Source organism: Phallusia mammillata, chromosome 5 (assembly GCF_965637545.1).
Source record: "Phallusia mammillata chromosome 5, kaPhaMamm4.hap1.1, whole genome shotgun sequence".
In the NCBI taxonomy this organism is placed as follows: domain Eukaryota; kingdom Metazoa; phylum Chordata; class Ascidiacea; order Phlebobranchia; family Ascidiidae; genus Phallusia; species Phallusia mammillata.
Genome location: NC_137256.1, coordinates 16421027 through 16442681, shown reverse-complemented (window position 1 = coordinate 16442681; position 21655 = coordinate 16421027). Strand labels below are relative to the sequence as shown.

At 34.6% G+C, this 21655-nt stretch overlaps 1 protein-coding gene across 2 annotated transcripts; it reads left to right on the top strand.

The window, feature by feature from the left end:
- Positions 1-1011: 1011 nt before the first annotated feature.
- On the top strand, positions 1012-19908 carry LOC145229267 (uncharacterized). Of its 2 annotated transcripts, none has more exons than XM_080094572.1 (28): positions 1012-1273; positions 1571-1761; positions 2114-2242; positions 2422-2571; positions 2788-2844; positions 3095-3263; positions 3642-3820; positions 4769-4840; positions 5024-5218; positions 5369-5437; positions 5803-5886; positions 6170-6273; positions 7586-7679; positions 7814-7882; positions 8026-8226; positions 8401-8469; positions 8793-8999; positions 11167-11235; positions 12347-12550; positions 12655-12723; positions 13077-13286; positions 15899-15955; positions 16177-16356; positions 16504-16578; positions 17381-17533; positions 18263-18325; positions 18589-18758; positions 19003-19908. In XM_080094572.1, the coding sequence occupies exons 1-28, from the start codon at positions 1249-1251 to the stop codon at positions 19697-19699; spliced, it is 4011 nt and encodes a 1336-aa protein (XP_079950698.1). In that variant the 5' UTR covers positions 1012-1248; the 3' UTR covers positions 19700-19908. The 2 variants fall into 2 exon arrangements, with proteins under 2 accessions (XP_079950698.1, XP_079950697.1); XM_080094571.1 differs by having other exon boundaries at positions 5369-5443.
- The last annotated feature ends 1747 nt before the right edge of the window (positions 19909-21655 follow it).

Here is a 21655-nt window from a genome sequence, read left to right as displayed (position 1 = left end):
ACTTTAATTCCTAGGGACCCTACTTCTGTAAGTCAGCAGTAAACAAATGACACGTTCAATTGTGATGTCACAAAAACCGTTTATGACTTGCCTTTTACATTATTGTGTAATAAGCAAGTAATCAATTCGTAGTACGGTTTTGTAGTGATTGTCCAACGCAGTGGTCACCAAACCTTTTTCACTGCGGGCCGGATAACATTAAAAATATCTTGCGAGGGCCACATATATTACAAGCCCAAACGCGCGTCTTTCCGGGACCAACAAAAGTGTAATCTTCGCTCGAGACAGATCATGCTACTGTCTAATAGCAAAATTGTTTTGAAAATTATAGAATCTCTTCTACAGGCAAAACTCATTTATTCTTTCACAATTAACAATAGAAAGCCGTTTGTTCGTGCACAATAATGAAGGCATTGATAGTTTTTGTTTGGTCTGTGATAAAACAAACAACTGTTGGATCATTTTGTGCGTTCTGTAAAACTAGGTATACTCAGTCCTACATGTTGTTGCTTTGCTTTTTTAGAAATGCTTTTCCAGTAAATTAACGTTTAACTCAAATTTTATTTTTTCCAAGATATATATTAGGACCAAACAGGCAAACACTCTCGCAGACCGGATGAAATGACGTCGTAGTTTTCCGTAGTTTGGTGACCCCTGGTCTAACGGCTCAATTCGAGCGTCGAGCATCATAAATTGCTATGTGCGACGCTCGGTACCAAGTACTGGACAAGCCCCGACAAATGACGCATTGTGATTTGTATAAAATGCATTGCGACATCACCATCAAAAACACGCAGCAAACAAAGTACACAATACAGCGAATACTGAGTCAAACCACTTTTAATGGTCACAGACGAAAAAGATTTGACGTTTTGTTGCGTTTTACCTGATTTATCTTTTCCCAGCGCCCCCTAATCGCCCAATTATTCTCCAGCGCCCCCTTAATAAGAGCAAACGCCCCCAGGTGGGCGCTGGCGCCCCCGTTGAGAACTACTGGTTTAAACGTTTGAAACAGAAACATGTAGAAAGAAATCGTGCTCAGAAAGATCTTGTCGTTAATTGCCTTTGTACCTATGTAGGGCACGTGAAAGCACATTTTGGTTTCCAGTCAGCAAACCACGTGACAAAAATAAACAATAGTTCCGTTTCGAAATTATCTCGTGGTTGTAGCATAGCACAGGTTAACAAAATAGTCAATATTAAGCAGTAAAGGACCTACTGTTTGCTATTCAAAAAGCAAAAAAGACGATGGGAAATGGCACATCAGGAGAAAGTAAGCACTTAGTACTAACTACTAAACTAACTATAGTTTGTTTAATCTAATGCATTATTTGAACAATTATTTTAATATTTTTAACATGTCTACCGTTTAAAAATAAGTAGGAAGAATAATGTAAAAATACTAAAGATGAACTTTTTTAACCGTAATCTAATTTTCAGAGAACAAATTTAGTTTATCTTTCTTTTTGGCAAAATATTGTTTTTAAATATTGCACACAAAATGCATAATATTCATGCAAACATGTTATTAAAAGAGAAAAAAATGTACTAAAATGATATTTTGTTTTAGCTTGCCAACTTATTACCTACGATGAGGATACTGGTAACCAAACTTTGAATGAAAAAGATGTCCAGGCCATCATAAGTTCACATCAAACTATTTTTCAAATTGTTGCACTGTGCGGCATAAAGGGAAGTGGAAAAACGCTACTTTATCGTTTGCTGATTGCATACTTGGATTGCCTCACTAAATGTGACAATGTAAGAAATTGTTTTGTACATTTTGTGGTTTGTTCAAAAAAAGTCAGTAACCTACAGCTGTTCAATTCACACATTCGCTGCATGTTGGGTTTTAATGTATTCGTGCATTTCTTAATGGTGCTTTGTACATGAAAACTATATTCATACTTTGCATATGGAAACAAACTATTCTAGTAACCTGTCATTTATAATAAACATGAATAAGTGTAATGGCATGAAAACGCTTGGCAAATTAGAGTTGCTTTTTGTCAACTTACACTTCACTTCAAATAGGGCATATTTAACTAATCAAGAATTTTGAAATTATGACATTGCCATCCATTTGATACATCAGTTTTATTTTGTATTTCAGAACGCTGTAAATGTGGGTCAGGTTTTTAGGGAAAAGTGTTTGGAAGATTTCAAACTGGACAGTGATGAGCCAACAAAAGGAATTCTAATTCAAAATAAACCTTTCGTTGGAAAATCAGAAAAGGGAGAGGTGATTTTATCCTGAACATTAGTGGCTATTGCTTTTAACTTAGGGAAATATAATAAGGTTTTGATGTGTCAAAACTTTTTGATGTATCCATTTTGTTTAACATTAAGTACATTATCTTTTCAACTTGTAAGTCATTAAAAGAAGTTGAGTTTGTGACTTATATACTTGCAAAATTACAGGTCACATCATTTGTGCTGGATACTGAAGGCTTCGGAAAGAAAAGCTCCTCACTGTACAAAGATATTCTTCTCTTTTCTGCAGCCATAAGCAGCAACTTGTTATACAATGTTACTGGTTCACTCAAGCAATCTGATTTAATACATCTAAAGGTATGTTTTTGCAGAATAAACTTTATGGCACGTAGGGAAAAAAATCACTTCTGTAGTATATACACATTGTTTAAATGAAATGAAGGCAATAAGGAAATATGTACAATTTTAAATAAATTTATTATCAGTGTCTAAAGTATATAATTACCATTTTTGTGACCATAACAAAACAAACTTAATTTGTTTTTAGGCTTAACATTTTGTTTTAAAATACAGATTTTTGTGGAGTATGGCAAACAAATTAAGAAATATGGATTTGTTACTGTTTTGCAAGTAAGTTGATTTACCATTGTCAGCATTGCATCATTTGCAAGAGTTTTGTTTCAGTTTTGCAAAATGTCTTCAAATTTATAGTTGTTAATACTGCATTTATATTTCCCAAATTGCAAAATTGTAGGTAAGAAACAAAAGCACGAACAAAAATGGTGACAGCCAGAAGCTGCTCTGTTTGTTCACTTTTGTTTCTGTAACTCTCATTGACTTTGTGTTCTTTGAATTTTCATTACTTTATTTTGCTTTGTAGAACCTTGTGTTTGTAATACATGACTGCAAAGAATCGGAACATAACATAGATTCTCTATTGAAAATGCACTCTACAGAGGATACTGATTACACGTTGCTCACTACAGCTTTTACTAACTGCAAGGTGTTTACATTGCCACCCTTGCATAGTTACGTCAGTAAAATGTCAGGTACGTAACATTCCTATTCCCAGTCGCCATTGGTTGCTCGCATTCAATGACTAAAATTTAACATATTCATGCTGGTTTTAGTTTTTTTATCTTGAGAAGATTTTAACATGCTGTTTTCTGTGGATTCTTTTTAAGATTTTAATGCATGACTAAATTTTGGCAATGTAATTAATTAAGTAATTAGGTAAAAATTTAAATCATCTCACAATTCTAATGACTTAAATATTGATGAAATTCAACAAAAGTGCTATTCATAGTGACACTCCACAGCTTGTTCAAAGCTTTAATTAAAGACTGGTGCTCAACAAAACACACATTTCCTTTTTCGATTTTATTTTTTCGTTTTAATATCCTATTTTACCCAGTTCGTTTTTGTAGGAATTGCTGATAGCTTTATTGAACGTTTCTGCTCTCTTGCCTGGGATATGTTTGTTAGCATGGAAGTGAAAGTCAGATATAGAAGAACTACTGGGGCGGCGGAAATAATGAAAGTGGTCTCATACTACACAAAAGTGATTAATATGCACACTGTACAGAGACCAACGGCATTAATAAGGGTAAGTTGTGAGTGTGACACACATTTTTGCATTGTTATCATTTTTTTCCTTATCAGGGATGCACAACATTTGACTCATAAAGACTGATCCAATTATTACTTTCACCTATTCTTCAAGCTTTTATTTGTGGTAGCATGAAATTAATATAAACACAGTGTAAAAAAGATGTTTCCCAACTAAAATAATCTAGATTTATAAATATAAATATGTAGATTTATTTTCACTAAAATAATCTAGATTTATAAATATAAATATGTAGATTTATTTTCACTAAAATAATCTAGATTTATAAATATAAATATGTAGATTTATTTTCACTAAAATAATCTAGATTTATAAATATAAATATGTAGATTTATTTTCACTAAAATAATTTAGATTTATAAATATAAATATGTAGATTTATTTTCACTAAAATAATTTAGATTTATAAATATAAATATGTAGATTTATTTTCACTAAAATAATTTAGATTTATAAATATAAAAATCTAGATTTATTTTTACTAAAATAATCTAGATTTATAAAAAGCCATTTGAAAAAATCAACTTATTCTTGTAGATATAGAAATTTGCACAAATGTTCACACTCGATCAGAATTGCCAAATGTTTTATATTTACATACCAATTACAGTTCTGTGTGAAAGTTCACTGGCCTCTTTTATGCAAAATATGTCAAAACAATGTACAATAAACAAACAAAATAGCTTGACTAATGACAAACAAGTATTAGCTCATTATTAAAAGACAAAACTTTACCTAAAAGAACTCAAACTTCTACATCAAAAATATGTTACACATGTGCTTTTCTACGCCTAATTTTCAAAATTTTGGTATTTATAACCATAGTTGGTAATGTCTTACTTGACAATAGCTACCATCCAACTAAAACAATTTTATACAAGCATCAAGCCAATATAAAAAAAATAATAAATGATTATTTTGTAGGACAGTGCTATGGAGCATTTTGGCTTACTAACCAAGTATGAATTGCAGGATTTTGAAACCAAATTGAAGCAGGTACGAAATATTGTAAAATGTTTTAAAACATAAATGAAACAAATACAACAAAATGGTTAAAATTTTTTCTGCCAAACTTTGTTTAACAACTTAACAGTTAACTGTTGATTGTTTATCAGCCTAAATGTTAGTGAGAACACATATCTTATCTTTAGATGAATTAGTCATGTTTTTCAAATATAGGTTATGAAGACAATAAAAATTTCCAGTGTTTATGAAGATTTATTTGAAAGTGCAAAAAAAGATGTATTTAAAATGTACAGAAGATTTCCAAGCGAATTTCGAGGCTTAAATTGGCACAAAACACAAACATTTCAAGTGGATGGAACTTGTTTAATTTGGAAATATCAATACCAAAGACAGTTTGATGAAAAGATTGTAAGTTTGTGTTTTAAATATTTCCAAATCATTGTGTAACAGATTGTTAAGTTAAGTGTAAAAAAGCCAGGTTGAAAAATTATGATAAATGGTAATAATGTTAAAATTTTCACTATTTATTGACATTTTTGCATTTTACAAATTTTTTAGGAACAACTTAAAGAGAAGCAACGGAAACCCACTCTAAAAACTCAAAAGCAGAAAAATATTCCTAAAAAAGTACAGGTATTTTTAGCCATACAATTGATGTTCATAATATTTGCATAGTGTTTTAAAAATATAGTACACTAGCGATAAAAGGTTGGTATGTACTATTGTCGTTATTAGGTTTAGTATTATTGTAAAACTTTGTGAAGTGAAGTAAACAAATTTGACTACAGAATTTTCTGGCATTTTTTTTACCCATTTGTTTTTGCCCCAAATCATGTTTGTAGATCAAATGGTGTGTATAGTAAATTGATAAATAGAGACAATATATAAAATGAAAGCCACATTTCTAGTTTAAATAGTTTTTAGTGTATTTTTGACTAAAAAACTACAAATAATTTGGTGCTTCAACTGTTACCTCGATGTTTTTTTTTCAGAAACAAGCCGATGAAAAATCAAAATTTGAAATGTTTGATGTGGCTAAAAAAGCAGCAATAAATGCCCACAGAGAAAGTTTAGAGGTACAAGTTTCTTTTTTAAGAGGAAATAGCTCATTGTTGTAAGATCAGAAATATATTAGTATATTTTATCCAAAATGAGACCAGAGCTAACCCACTAAAAAGGGAATCAAAGTGCTGTTTTGGGGATAGATTGTGTTTTTTGTGTGCACAACAACACTAGTTTAATGTCATATTGAAATTAGTTCTTTAGCTTTTTAAAAAAATTGGGATTGCATCAAAAAGCCCTGAAAGGTTTTTAAATGAGTTTTGCCAAACTATATTTTCATATCTGTTCATTTCGCAGATTGGTGGCCTGTTTTTGAATCAAACTCAGTTTTGGGATGTTAGTAAAACTTCTGAAGAATTTGCTTTAGGAATTTTTTCTCAACATCTTACAGAGGATACCAGGTATGTAATCATGAACTAGGCTTAATAGCTTTGTATGATAAGCTGTTGGCTGAGCTGCTTAAGTATCAAAAATCTCAGCACAATTAAAACTGATAGTAATATCCCGCCATCCGATAATATGACTGGTGCTTTACCAAAACCTAATAAATGTCCCACAATGATAAATAAATAGCGGTTTAATAATGTAAAGCTATCCAATCGACTTTGTTTAAGTCCATTATAACATCGAATGATGTACTTGATGTAAATACTACTTAAGAGCTGGAAACCGAAGTTTAAAAGAGCAGGTATGCAAACTTATCTATTACTACATTGTACATTTATGTAGAAACTGATCTTACCAATAAACATATTATATCAGTGGTTCTTAACCTTTTTATAACGGCCGAACCCCTACGATATTCTTCAGCCTTTGGTCGAACCCCAAAGTTACATCCTAGGTTTTTAACCTATTTTGTTTGGTGGGTCATAATTAGTTTTTGTTCAAACGTAGTGGCAACAGTTACTGTTTGTCATTTTGTCAAATTCTGACTTCATAATACAAGCAACTTGTTTCATGATTGCTTTAATTTCGGCAATTTTTAGTTTTTAACAAAATGAACATTGTATTTTAGCATCTGTACACAAACATGAAAAAGATGAAGTAATAAGTTTTTGCTGCCAACAAAATTTCGTTGCTTTCTACTTACGAACAACGGGAACAATTCTCTTTGTTACGTAAAAAAAAGAAAATAAAACCTTAGTGCAGGGGTGCACAACCATTTTGTTAGGACGGCCGCATCGCAGATTCTTATTTCACCAACGGCAGCTTATTTTGTTTCAAAAGACTTGGTTTGTATCATGTATTTACCATCTCATAGCGCCCAAAAATCCCAGATTAATTTCTAGCTCGGTTCGCAGATTGAGCTACACAACGAGGAGATCAGTCTTTAGGGTTTATGATGTCATAATCTATATTGTGATGCTTGTGGTACCTGTTTTGTTCGCATTGTTGGCACACAATAGGCGTACAAAAAATCTGACACTTATGATTATTAAGCTGGCAATACTCTTTTTAGTACCACAAAAACTGTTGCAGTTTAAAACACCCCTGCCTAAGTTTAACCTTCCAGTGTTTTGAAATTGAGCAAATACAAATTGCCGTTTTTAGCGACTATAGACCCTAAAGTTTGACAAAAACGAGTACTTGTATTGTACTTTTGAAAGACCTTCGTCGAACCCCGGTTAAGAACCACTGTGTTATATAAACAAACCTATACAATACGAAAAAATCTCTGCCAATTTTGTTTTGGATTTTTTTTTGCTTTGTCAGGTTGGACAATAGTTATCAAGAACAAGAAGACATGTTCAAAGCTGCAATAAAAAAGCAGGCAACAGAAAGATGGGAAAAAATTAAGAAATTATATGTTTGTATTTTGGTTTTGTTTATTTAAGATTTGTTTATTTCAGAATTTAAAAGTTGTTAGGTAATATGATAATTATGGGTCTACTTTCCTTTTTTTCTTTTTTCTGTCTAACTTATTGACTTTGGGGAATATAGGAAGATTGGATTTCACGACTGGAAAGGGTTATGAAGTCTGCAACTAATGTTTATAAACAGCAAATGGAGGTTTGTGTTTATTTCATATTTGTGCTAAATATATATCTCCCTACTAAAATTTTTGGCTGTTTATGTACATCCTTGTGTGAAACTTTAATATTGTCATTTATGTTGCAAATCAGTTTATTTTAAGATATTTTGTATAATTATAGAAAACTACTCATGATTGGGTCAGTGATGATACGTTTAGGAAGTTAAGCAAAGGTGCCAAGCAAACAGCCATCAATACATTCACGCAGTCTGCTTATGATACTGGTGCTGATGAAGAACTATTTGATTCATACATGAAAAAATTAAAATCTACATTTTCTGCTCATAATAAAGAAGTTGCTAAAATACGAAGCAAAATTGAGGTAAAAAAATAAAAAAAGAGTTTTGTGTGTAGAATCGATTAAAAAACTAATCCTTGTTTGTTTTTATTGTATAAGCATTTGATAGAATAAACAATTTGGAACTGGGCAAAAAGCTATTCAAGTGTTTTAGTCTCAATAACCATCAGACCTGAAGTTAATTTTTTATTATTTCAGGAAGGCTTAAAAGACCAGTTTGAAAACAAAGTAATTGAGTCATTTGCTGTGTATGAAAACCATATGAAGGTATTGTTGAATTGTAAATGATGTGCAATTGATATTTAGTGTGTTGTGATTGTTTTTTCCTATAGAAACTGTTTAACTAAATGGTACTTGTATCCTTTTTGGGGTTATTGTTTGAGTAAACTTTTTTTTTCATGGCAACAGTTATAAATATTCACATTTTTGGTGTTTTTAAAAAAACTCAGTGTAACTTCTGTCACTATTGTTTGCTGTTAGCCAGTTGGTGAAAACAAAGATATTTTGGGATCTTTAATTGATCCTCAAAAGGCTTTGTTTTTAATATCCATCAAGTTGTTTTAAACTATAGGTTAATTATTGTGTGGCAGAAATGCAGCGAAGAATTAGAAAAGGATCAAACTTACATCAAATATATTCTTGAACACACTGAAGCTGTTGAACTCGCCCAAGAAAACTTTGCTACATGCCAGAAGGAGTTGTTTCAATGGAAAGGATTTAAAGTTTATGAAAAAAGACTGATGGCCTTAATTACTGCTGAATATGAAAAGGAGATGATGCAACGCAAATCCACTGAGGTAAATCAATGCATAGGAACACTACACACGGACTTGAAAAGTAGTTTAATCATAAATCAGTGCACTGATGATGACAACAGAGATTGTCGAAACGTCTGAACGATGTATTCTTTATACACCACTACCTTGGCAGTAATGTTTATGATTAAATCAATGCAATTTAGAAAAAAATATGTCCAAAAGCACAGGAAAATACCATGTATGCAACTAGTGTAAACTTAATTGTTGCCTAATAATATTATGGAAGTAGTACAGCTTCAGGCAAGTAATTGGTTTGAAATGTAGTATGGCCCTTAGTTTATCCATTATGTGAGTGTTTATATTGTATGATGAAATGATTTTTATGGGTTCCCTTCCTTGAAGGGGACACATCTTGATTTTACTCAATTTCTTTTTTTTTCTTTCTTTTTTTTCTTCCCTGAAGTTTGTCCACCTCTTTTTGCCCTGAAATGTTTGATGGATTTGGAGGAAACTTCCACAGATGGTAGATATAGTTATGTAGATGTGCCATCTGCTTCGTTTGTCATGATAACCCCAGTATTTACCCCGCTAGCCCCCAAAATGTAAAATGTAGTTGGTGCGCACCACAAACGTTAGTCAGAGGCGTCAACGGTTGTTGCTCAAAAGCCCCTCCAGTGGCCAAATTTTTAAACATTTGCCGATTTGGACAAAAATTTACAGGACTGTGGATTGGGTTAATGTGGTTTGATATTTTTTTAGTTTTGTAGTAGAGACCAATTATTTACCCCACTAGCCCCCCAAAAAGGGTGAATTGTTTAAGTATTGTTCGAATGGGATGAAATTTGGTCAGTTTGTCCATTGTGCCATTGTTAGGGGTTGATTGTTGTTTTCCAACCTGTAGCCCCAACATTTACCCGCTAGCCCCCTAAAAAGGGAGAATTTTTTAAACAATATCTGAATTGGATAAAATTTGGAAAGCTTGTAGAGTATGCCATTTATAGGTGTTGATTCTTGTGTTCGACCCTGTAGCCCAGAGGTGGCCAAACTTTTTTACCAGAGGGCCAAATTTGCAACTGTCTTGCCACTGGAGGGCCGGATTAAATGAGATTTACGTAAAATTTGTCGTAACTGGTTGCCATCTTTATTAAAATATATTATTGAAGTAGAATAACAATAAATAACACCATCTTGTTTACACTTGTATTTAATAAAAGGTTTATATATATTCACAGTGGTAAATATGGTGCTTGGAAAAAAACCAGGCAAGGTGTTTGGCGGGCCGGATGAAACAGGACTGGGGGCCGGATGCGGCCCGCGGGCCGTAGTTTGGCCACCACTGCTGTAGCCCAAACATTTACACCACTGGCCCCCCAAAATAGGACAATTTTTTAAACAATGTCTGAATTGAATAAAACTTGGGCAGCTTGTAGTGGGTGCTATCTATGGTTGTTGATTGTTGTTTTCCAACCTGTAGCCCCAACATTTACCCCACTAGCCCCCTACAATGGGTGAATTTTTTTAACAAAGTCTGAATTGAATGAAATTAGGACAGCTTGTGCAATTTTCCAATAATAGCAGCTGATTGTTGTGTTTTAGTCTAATTTTTCGCTATTTACCCCTATATTTTTCAGATAGAACATACAATAGAAAAACCTTCAAAAATCCCCGAATGGAAGAAAATGTAGATAGTTTGTACTCCACATAGCATGTTTATTTATGCTCAGTACCAATCATCGTGTTTGACCTTACAATACCAAATTTTCACATGGTTATTTCTTGAAATGCATTATTTACAACTTTGCATGTGTGGGGACCCATGAGTTTCTGCCTGCAGAAACAACTAAGGTTATAAAAGACAGTGTGTGATATGGGACCCAATATAAAATAAGTGTAGGGAATATATTATTTTTTTCAAATAGGTTATAGTGTATATGCAAGGGCAATATGTGCTAAGCCACCCTTCTAGTTTTTTGTAGGGTCTTTGTGGCCATTTTGTATTATTTTAATTGTCCCTTAAATTATAAATGAAAAAAAACACACATATGTTCATTTTTTTGTTCATGTTTCTTATCATCCATTGGTGAAACAAATGTTTTTAAAATAATAGCAATGTATTTTATGTTCACCAAAACTGTATAAATGTTGTTTAAAACTAAAGTATCAAAATAAATTAAAAAAAACAGCACTGTGATTTATTTCATTTCAGACCAACATCATAGATGAACTTTACAAAATAAGCATGGCATCTGCTAAAGTATATGAAAGAGCAATGCAGGTAAAAATATGTTTTTTGTTTTTCCTATTTTGTTGCATGGTCATAAAGTTGCTGACAGAAATTAAAATATTTTTTGGGGGATTTTTAACACAAATGAACTATAAGCACTTCTGATATAATCAATCAATCTAAAGCAAAAATAAATTTCAGTTTGCACTTATGTCAGTTTGTGGACTCATTTACAGAATAGCTGTTGTCGGTAGTGATGGGACGATACCAGGTTTTGAAGCGAGTACCGATACCGAGTACGAGTACCACATGTATATACCTTCGATACCGAGTACCGAGTACGATTACCGAGTACTTAGGTGTAGTGTTGTGCTTAGTTGTATATCACTGGCTAATTTATCTGCCATGGTCGGGGTACAGGCGTGCACACACACATGCCAAAAAATGTAATCTCCACATGATAGCGAAAAAGATATACGTAAACTGGCGGAACTTTTTTCCAATTTTGTGCTGTCCGAAGCAAATATTGGCATAAAGTTGCCCGTATTCTTATGGTGTAAATCGGCCTTCGGTATTCGCACGTTGGTATCGAAAACTGAGGCAAAATATTTCGATACCGAGTACGAGTATCGATACCACTGAAATCGTTCGATACCATCGATACCGAGTACCGAGTACCGGGTACCCGTCCCATCACTAGTTGTCGGTCAGTTTTACTTCTTTACACACCTCCTTTATTCATTCTAAATAGGCACATAAATGGTTTTATTCCTTTTGGCATACATATAAAAATATATATTTATTAAATTAACCAAATGATTAAACCAATATTACAATTTAAGCAGTTATAGGTAGCAATGTTTGAAATTGGCAAAAAAAAAAACGTTGAATGTCAAAAATAAATAACATTTCAAAGCAATCAAATTGCATTAAAATTTTGCTTTAAACTTAAGACAAAAAAACATAAAAACTAGAGTCAACCAGTGTGTTAAATTGAAATGATGATAAACAAGTAACTGGTTATCCCCTTATTTATACTTATGCACCTCTACTCTGTTTAAGATGTTTCTAGAGCAAACAAGGTTTTACTTGGCATAGCAATAGCATAAGTGATCAACCGGAGCAGTAAATTTCAGTTTCTGAACAAAAAATCTCTTTGCAGAAAGCTACAGAAGTCTGGATTTCTAAAAAGACCTTTGCAGAAAAGGACAAGGCAGCAAAAAGGGAAGGTGTCAAGTTTTTCAGGTTGCATGCTGGAACTGTTTGTGGTGAAGATGTCAACAAGATGGATGCTTTTGATGAAAAAATGCTGGACAGTTTCAATTTTTTAAAAGGCCATATGATTGAAAGAAACAACAAAAACGAGGTAAATCAAATGCTGAACATGTGATCTCTGTGTGAAAGCATTAACATTTGTTTTTAATATGATTGGTGTTAATGCAATTTTGTGTGCTCTGTGTATTTGTGCAGCAATTTTTGGAAGGACATTTCGAGAAGAAGGTGGAACATTTTTCCACTGAATATGCAAAACTCTTTAGGGTAATGTAAAACATTTTACATGTGTTTAATATTGTGAAGTGTTTTTTGCATGCGCAAGATACTACTGTATAGTCAGTACTTCTCAACTTTTCAACACTTATGACATCATAACAATTTAAATGTATGTTCCATACTTAGCAGCCTAAAAATACAGAAGCAATATTAAAAGAAAAAAGTTTGCAACTTTACTGACATCTATTGTTGTTGTACAATCCAACATATCAAGGCACCAGATCTTACTAATTTCAAGCCTGTGTACCAATAACAGCAGGTTGTTTATTAAACTTCTATTATCAACTTTTTGAATAAAAACATTTTTAAACAAAAACTAATCCTAAAATTTTGACATTCAGAAATTCTGTGAAGCAGGAAGGAGTGAAAGAGCACGTAAGGAGGGCCATGCTGAAATTTCAGCTGATGTGCTGAAACAGTTTAAAGAAAGTTGCACTAGTGAAGAGCTGTTATGGGAAGGCTTCCAACCTGCTCAGAAAAGCTTAGAAGTGGCAATTGAAGCCGAAAACAACAAATTGTTGCTTATAATCAAAGAAGAAGCCTTGGACAAAGTAAGAGCAAAGAAAACTTCATTTCTTATTCCAAAACTTTGTGTACTGCCCTTTTTCAAATCATTGCTTCATTGAAACATATTTGATTTGAAACTTGCTAGTTATGGCAAAACAGTCATGGGCGTCCGCATGTGCCCCCCCCTGGAAAAAAGAAAACGCAAACTGTCGCAAAATTCGCATCTTAAAACAAAACACCATAAACATTCACACAGTGTTATACAAAAACTATTCCTGGAACGTAAACTGAAGACATCGTGGGTCTCCACCCCGTTAAACGCACTGAATACAAGCTGTAACTGTAACAGAACAGGATGAGTTTTTACAACAGATTAAATGAATCGAACATTATTACTTAACAATAGCTCGGTAACAAGCATATTATTACGTCATTGATGGATGTGTCAAAAAGCCATTATGTGATACCTTCACTGTATCTGTTGTTACATCTGATAAGGTTCGTGTATGTAAATCCTACTTCCGTTAAAAATCGTTTGCCAACCTTCCACATATTACCGTAATAGTTGATATTGTGTTTATTGCACTACTTTGCTACATTGGAATTGGCAAGAAAGAGTATCACTGTCAGATGATTTTTGTTCGGAAATACCGTTTATCGAACAGCGATGTGACGATAGTTTGCCCTCCCCTGTATTTTTGCCTGCGGACGCCCATGAAAACAGTGTTTGATGAGTTGCATCTTGTGATGTAATTATGGGTCCCCTTCCCTGAAGGGGACACATATTGTTTTTGTCCGTATTTTTTTTTTCTTTTTTCTGTCTAACGCTGGCTTGTGAGACGTGTATGGTCAAGAAAGAGTGCTCCAAATTTATTCAAATTTACAGAGATGTTAGTTAATAATCCAAATTTGATCCTCCTGAAGTTTGACCCCGATTGACCCAGTGGTTCACCCACAGGCCCCCAAAACGTATTTTTTTAAAAACGGCTGTACTGACTAAAGTACAGCATGAATACACTGTTGCTGCCAGGCATAACGTATCAACAAAATTTTCAGCTCTTCCGGCAGTTTTTTATTCTACTGTGCCAACGTTTCGATGTCCCATACGAAACACCTTCATCAGGGTAATGACATACATTGCAAACACAAGTTATTATAAAGCGAAAAGGGCGGCGAAACACACACAAAAAAGCCAGGTGTTATCACACGACCATTGGTGCGCATTGCGTTTTTTCTACCGCCTTTTTTGTGTGTGTTTCGCCGCCCTTTTCGCTTTATAATAACTTGTGTTTGCAATGTATGTCATTACCCTGATGAAGGTGTTTCGTATGGGACATCGAAACGTTGGCACAGTAGAATAAAAAACTGCCGGAAGAGCTGAAAATTTTGTTGATAAAGTACAGCATCTCTGTGTGATATGCTTTGTTGTTTGGTGCAATATAAGAAATTTCAAAGAATTTTGTATCTTTTTTTCGATTCACCCATTTTCACCCCTTAAACCCCCAAATATTCATTTCTGTCTAACGCTGGTTTGTTAAATGCGTTTGGTCAAGAAAGAGTGCTTTAAATTTATTGAAATTTGCACAGATGTTAGTTAATGTTCCAAATTTGATCCTCCTGAAGTTTGACCCCAAACGACCTAGTGGTTCACCCACAGCCCCCCCCCCCCCCCCCCCAAAAAAAAATTAAAAACGGCTGTACTGACTAAAGTACATAATCTGAGAGTTTCATGGTTTGTTGGTTGGTGCAATGTAAGGTATTCTAAAAAAATTTGTAACTTTTTATTGGATTCACCCATTTTTCCCCTTAAACCCCCAAATAATAAGTTTTAGGCCAAAAATACAAGCCATAATGTGCTAAAATGTTAAACAATTGTTTGCAGTAGGTTATTTGTTCAGTACTTAAAATTTTGTCTTAATCGGCCAAATAGTTACTTTTACAGCCTATAATATGTGTACACTGTCAGTCAGATAGAAGTCTCAACTCTCAAGGGAGTAATTCACTTGTTTACGATTAAGGCGGGTGAATGCAGCGGGATTGCTCAGCTTGACGTCCGGACAGACGTTTTACGAGACAGTCGTTTCAGTGATTAGAAATCAGCTGTTTTTGCGCAGCTATGCTATGTCGTTTTATTAAGTATCAAGCACATTTTCAGTTGTGGAAAATTGTGTTAAAAACTGACCTTGAACGACAATATCAAGGTCAAAGCATGAGATTAAATTAAAAGTATTTTTCCCGTTCTTATGTACTGTTTTTTTGTAATTATATGACAATAATGATGCAAAAAGAATACGGACAAAACTTTTAAAGCTGAGTTATTGCTAAAGTTGGTTAAGTTTTTTCTTAAGAATCTAAAAATAACCAGGACGTTAAATCCGTAAAACGCGCATGTGGGGACCCATCTGTTTTTGCTTGCAAAAACAATCATATATGTAGATCAAATGATGTGTATAGTAAATTGGTAAATGTCGTATAGAATATATAAAATGGAAGTATATCAGAAAGCCACCTTTCTAATTTTTTGTTGATTTTTTTCCCCAATATCACTTTTAATGCTTTGAAAATACATACTTGATGTTGAGACTCAATTCCCAAGAAGCAAAAAATTTAGTCACAAACATTTTTCGATGGTAATGAAACTACTGTTTTGTTGCAGAAAAAAATGCTTGGCATTCTCATTGCAGCGGCAGAAGACTATTTTTGCAAGATGAAGGTTTGTTCCTGTTTAGACTCTACAAGCATGTCTTCTACCAAATAAGTATCTAACAAATTGATGTTTATGCAAGTAACAGATTTTATAACCAAATAAATATTCATGACATACTATTTATGTCTTATTATTGGGAAAAAAACAGTATTTCTAACAGATATTTAAATTGTGAAAATCAATAAGATAATACAAGTTAAGAAACGTTTTTGTTAAACACATTTCAGGAAGCTCTAAAAACCAACAATCGACCATTTGAGGAACAGCACAAGAAATGTGTGGAGCAGGCTAAAAAATCACTTAAAAATTCTTCATTTTGGTCCAAAGCATATTTACGATTATCGATGGAGGAAGCATTTAGTGAAAAAGTTGCTTTGGAACGAGATTTTTTTCTGTCTGTTTATGAAGTATGTTTTGTTTTAAATCTAGTTATAGCTAACACAAGCTTTGCACTTTATATATATTTTTACATCATCGAAATGTATGTGAAATGTACATCACACCATTGCACTCTTTACTATTATTCGCACCTACAACATTTTGTGATTTTTTAGATGCAGAAAAATGAAGGTAGACAAGAACGTGAAAACCAAGTCCTGGAAGTTTATAAGGAGGCAATGGATTCTGGGGTACAACCTTTTTTTAGTTTTCCGGCATGTTTTTTTTATAATTTTTCGTTTTGCTGTTAGGGCTGTCTTTTTTTATTAAATTCTAGGTTCTTGTATGATTGCTTATTTCAAACAAAATAAACGAATTACTAAATAGAAATTGTTTCCAAGAAAGAGAATTAGGTAATTCAAATACGGGGAGTATTGTTTTTCGATTATTCTGTAAATTCACAAACGCAACAATGTGTATTCAAAAAGTGTTTTAACTGCTTCTGTCGAATTTGCGTTTCCAATCCATTATTCAGTTAGAAATATTGTCGCAAAATAAGCCTAGACATGTCTCTACCTTTACACTTTCGTGGTCTGGGAGATTTTTTTTTTGTATTAATGGCCGCCAATACATACTCTTTGACAATATTTACTAGGGATGTGCCAAAACTGCAAATGTTCTGTTTGGTCGAGCACCGAGCATCTCACTTTAATGCTCGGTGCTCGACCAAACAGAACATTTGCAGTTTTGGCACATCCCTAATAGACACCCTTTACAACAATAGTTACATATGTTGACAGGGCATGAGTATGCAAATTTAACGCTCGGGTCAGTTTGTGTAATTGCTCGGCCGAACACCGAGCATTAAAAACCGCAATGCTCGGTACCGAGTACTCGGGTTCTGGCTCGGCTCGGCCCATCCCTAATATTTACCTATTTTAACTTTGACGATGTGACCTTTTTATTAAGAGCTTCATGTAAAACTAAGTGTATGTTTGTGGCAAACTAAATCTCTCTTTAAACATTTGGCGACCACCGAATTTACTGTTTTAGATAAAGGAAGCTGTTAGTGTGGGGGATTGTGAGCAACGAAACCGATCATCTCTCGAAGAAGCCTCTGAGAGCACGGAATTGAATTGCAACATGGAGAATGAGAATTTTTCCTTTTACTGGAAAAAGTACAAAGAGATCTTCCAACTTCAGCAGGTAACACGTCAATTTGTTTGCTTGCTGTGCAGACTAAATTATTTCTAGAAAATTCACGCATACGAAAAGCCCTTGTGTTGCTTGTAGCAACTTTTAGCTGCTGTTGTTATGTAGGTTTGCATTGCCCAATAAAAAGCGGTGTTTAGTGTGCGTTTGTAAAACACTGTAACGGCCCAAACTTGATCCATGGTAGTCTAGCTCAGTTGAGGCGCAATAACTTAACAACGCCATATTTGACAAGTGAGTCGATTTAACGTTTTTTTAAACCGTACGTTTTTACTCCTCCAAAACAAATTACTTAAATAGACTGAATCGTAGTTAAAATTGCTGATTCACCAAATCGTTCTTTCGACACGACTTATATGTGTTCTCAAAGAAGATGGAGCATTAAACGTCCTAACCAGACGAGAAAGTTTGTGTCAAATGACTTTATTGTGGCAAAGGATATAGGCGTTTAATCCGACACAGCTAAATATCGGACGAGTACAGATACCGCACTTGGCATGGTGTCACCCTACCAAGAACCAACAAAATTAAAGCAATATCGTCATGGCCGTTTTTGTCTTCATTTCCTTATAAGAAAAGTTTTTCCCCACTGTAGAGAGTTGCCTCCTTTGATGAGTTGACCAAGAATACAACCATACTTTTTGACAGTCATTAGACTACTCTAACTTAAACCTAATAGTGACATTAACACTTTACATTTTTAACGATTTGTTTTTGTTGTAGAACCTAAAATCCATGAAGATGAAATTGTCAGAACATGACAAGCTTGAAAGCAGTGGCATCAAGGTAAATTGCTTTCTTTTCTAGTTTTTAAGAACCGTCTCTGTTCACTTTATAAAATTTACTTTGTTTTGAAAGGGTTCCTGTAATTTTAATGCCTTAAACATTTTCCACATATTATAAAAATGTCTATGTCATAAATTTTAGAAAAAATACGGTCATTCATATATGCGTATGTTTCGCTTAAAAACGCGGTCAGTGTTTTATTCAAAGGATCCTAGTAACATCTTTCTATCTTAACAAGCTTTAAAACTGTCCCTGTTCTGCAGACGACACTTCCATATTTTCCACCAAATGAATTACCAACCAGTCGTAATCGATTGGAAACTGGCTTTTTCTCATTTGTGAAGAAAGCTTGGAATAATCTGCATGGTTATGTGGCGGTGAAATATTACCAAACTCAAGGAATCCACAAGATTGGCGACGAACTAATGAAACAGTAAGTCTTGTAAGAATTGTTTCATTTTATCAATACGGCTACAAACAGATCAAAAATCACCAAGAACAACAATGCTTTAAGTCGTTATACTTAAAATATTCTTTTACGAGAAACGTTGAAAGCGAAAAAACGAATTTTTTGCATCATTCCAAATGAATGAAACTGGTCATTGTGCACCAGCACAAAAAAATTAAAAAATGCTTAAACACGTTTTTTTAACTTTATGAATATGTTTTTGTCATAGAATCATGAAAGGAATGGAGAAGTTCTACCTGAAAACTCACGACAGCGTGGTGAAAGTGTTTGGATACACCTCATGGCCTGGTTCACTGGGAGCAGTTATGGAATATATTGACGATATTGATTATTTCAATGTCGCCTCACAACTTCCGGCAGAGGCGCCCTACTTTCCGGTATTACTGCGCACACGGTTTTGCGTCGACGTTGCATCCGCCTTCGTTTTTCTTCAATCCGCTCCGCAACTTGTCATTGGTGACATCACTGTCGATGACGTATTCGTGACGCGGAACGCGCGCTGCAAAGTGGGCGGCTTCAAGTTCCGTAACATTATTAATGGCGATTTAGACGCTGAATCACAGCGAGAATCGTATTGCGGTGCTGATGCTCTGGGGTTGATTATGTATGCATTGGTGATCGGCAAAGACGACGAAGAATTCAATTCTGATAAACTAAAGCTTGCAACGGTTGACTACAAGCCTTCGGAATGTTCTCAAGCGCTGGCCGATGAAATCGAAAGTTGCATATCAAAATGCTCTAAAGCTTCAAGTGCCCACTCCCGTTTGCATTTTTTTCTGGAAGGTGCTGAAAGTACGTCCTTGCTTGACCAGCATGTCGTAGAGTTTACTGAATTTCTGGAAGGCTTTCGTGAAAATTGTATACCTCACGACATAGGTGGATCTCCATTTGATCAGTGCCTTTGATCTGTTTACGTTTGCAAACTCTTCAAGAAATATGTGTAACAACTGTGATTTATTTTGTATCAAATCTTCCTCGTTTTCTTGTTGTATATTTGCCGCTAGAACTTAATCGGGTGAAATTTTTCATGAACAAATGTTGCCAAAACAAATAATTGTAATCGTTTTTTAATTTTTTTACATTCTTTTTTTAATAAAATTTAAAAAATATGCCATAGCTTTATGTTTAGAAGATATCATATTGTACTTTAGTATATGAGCTGTGTGTATTTTTTGTAAATTTAAACTTGGTCTTATTTAGTGAGAGATGTAAAACTTGTTTTTGTGTTAAGAACATAACTTGCGACAAGCAAAACTCACAGCTCAGTCTGCAACAACTTAAAAACTAAGGCAAACAGAAAAAAATTCTTGAGCACATACCAAAACTTATTTTTCTGTCATAAAAACTTAAGCATATACCAAAACTACTTTTCCTGTCTATTTTAGAAACCTACATTTTTAACAAGGATAAGATAACTTAACAAAACAAAGGATAACACCAAGTTTATACCTGTGTATGAATGAATGCCTTGCTTTGAAATGTCTCTATTGGCGAGTAATAGTTCTGGTTCAAATACATTCTATCACAATATCTTAGAAATCAAATTAACAGGCAAAACCTTGACTGTCTGAACAGATCTTGTAACAACAACCAATAGTTCTACTAAAGCTAAACATACAGTCATACAGCAAACATGCTTCCAACAGGGTTTCCAAACAAACTGTTGCAACATACCTTTTTGGTGCAGTGTCGATAGTGACATGAAAAAGTCTTTCCTGATTGACAACTCAAGTATCAGCAGCGGCCAGAAAAAAGTGATTATTGTCGTCTGGCGGTAATTACCGAAACCTGCTGCAACTTGGGACAAAACTCAGTGTAAAGTTTCCCGTCTGCAGTATTCTCGGCAAAATCAAGGTTTTTCTTGAGCATTGGCAGTTTGAAACAAACAGTTTACTTCAAAAACACAGATATTCAGGCCTAAGAAAGGCGAAAAACGCACAAAATCCTGTTCATTGACACAGGTACCTGGATTTTGAGTTTCGCGCAAGTGTCGGTCACGGTCGAGCGAGCACGGGGCAAACGAACCAATAGGAATCCCTAAAATCCCAAATGTTCCAAATTTTGGGAAGATGGGTTGCAGTCAAGCGCGAGGATGACACGCAAAATCGTGAAGCGTTCCTCATTTTTCCTCATTAATTTCTTCTTTCTCGGAAAAAAAATGAGATCTTGCAGAAATACTGCCCCCTGGGGTCTTGACAGCTCACAGACACACTGAAAGGCGGCGAAATAAGCGCATGATGAGAGTCTCTGTCGCAGAAGTCTTCGTTTTGTGCGCCGGATCGATTAATTATTATCAAAGACACGTGAGAGACCGGCGACTGTTTTTATGCGGTACGCGTGCCTTTGTCGCCCATACCGCTAAGCGGCGCTGCTGAACGCGCGCGGTGCGGTTTAAATGACCGGCCGTCTCGTTCAGCGCCGCACAGCGAAGCAGACCTCCCTTTTTCTTAGAGCACCACGCATCAAAACCGAACACGAAGGCAAAAAATAAGACACCGACGTAGGAGCTAGCACAGAAGAACGGGAAGGGTACTAAAACAACTATAGCTGCACCTAAAATAACAACAAGAAAAAAAGAGGAAAAAAATCTTAAGTGAGTTTTCTGCTTTACTATCATTTCTCACATGGCAGAAAAGTGGTATTTCATCACTACTCACACACCTTTCCTAAACCGGCTACCGGCTGTCTTTCGCTTGTTTTAGAGCCGAGAAAGAGCTATAGGCTACAGACATAACCGCATTGCCTTGCATACTGTTAGTTTGAAAACGGGGAAATCCGGTAGTTGAGAAAAATATATAAAAGGAACCTAACGCCAACTTTATTCTCTGCACTTCTTGCATCAGGTTTACCTTTCGTGCCTG

Excerpts from the sequence above, each read along its gene's own strand:
- LOC145229267 (XM_080094571.1), top strand. The coding sequence starts at position 1,249 with ATGGGAAATGGCACATCAGGAGAAA. Across the intron at positions 12,724-13,076 it reads AATATGCAAAACTCTTTAGG|AAATTCTGTGAAGCAGGAAG; the intron begins GTAATGTAAAAC and ends TTTGACATTCAG. Across the intron at positions 16,579-17,380 it reads AGGAGGCAATGGATTCTGGG|ATAAAGGAAGCTGTTAGTGT; the intron begins GTACAACCTTTT and ends TTACTGTTTTAG.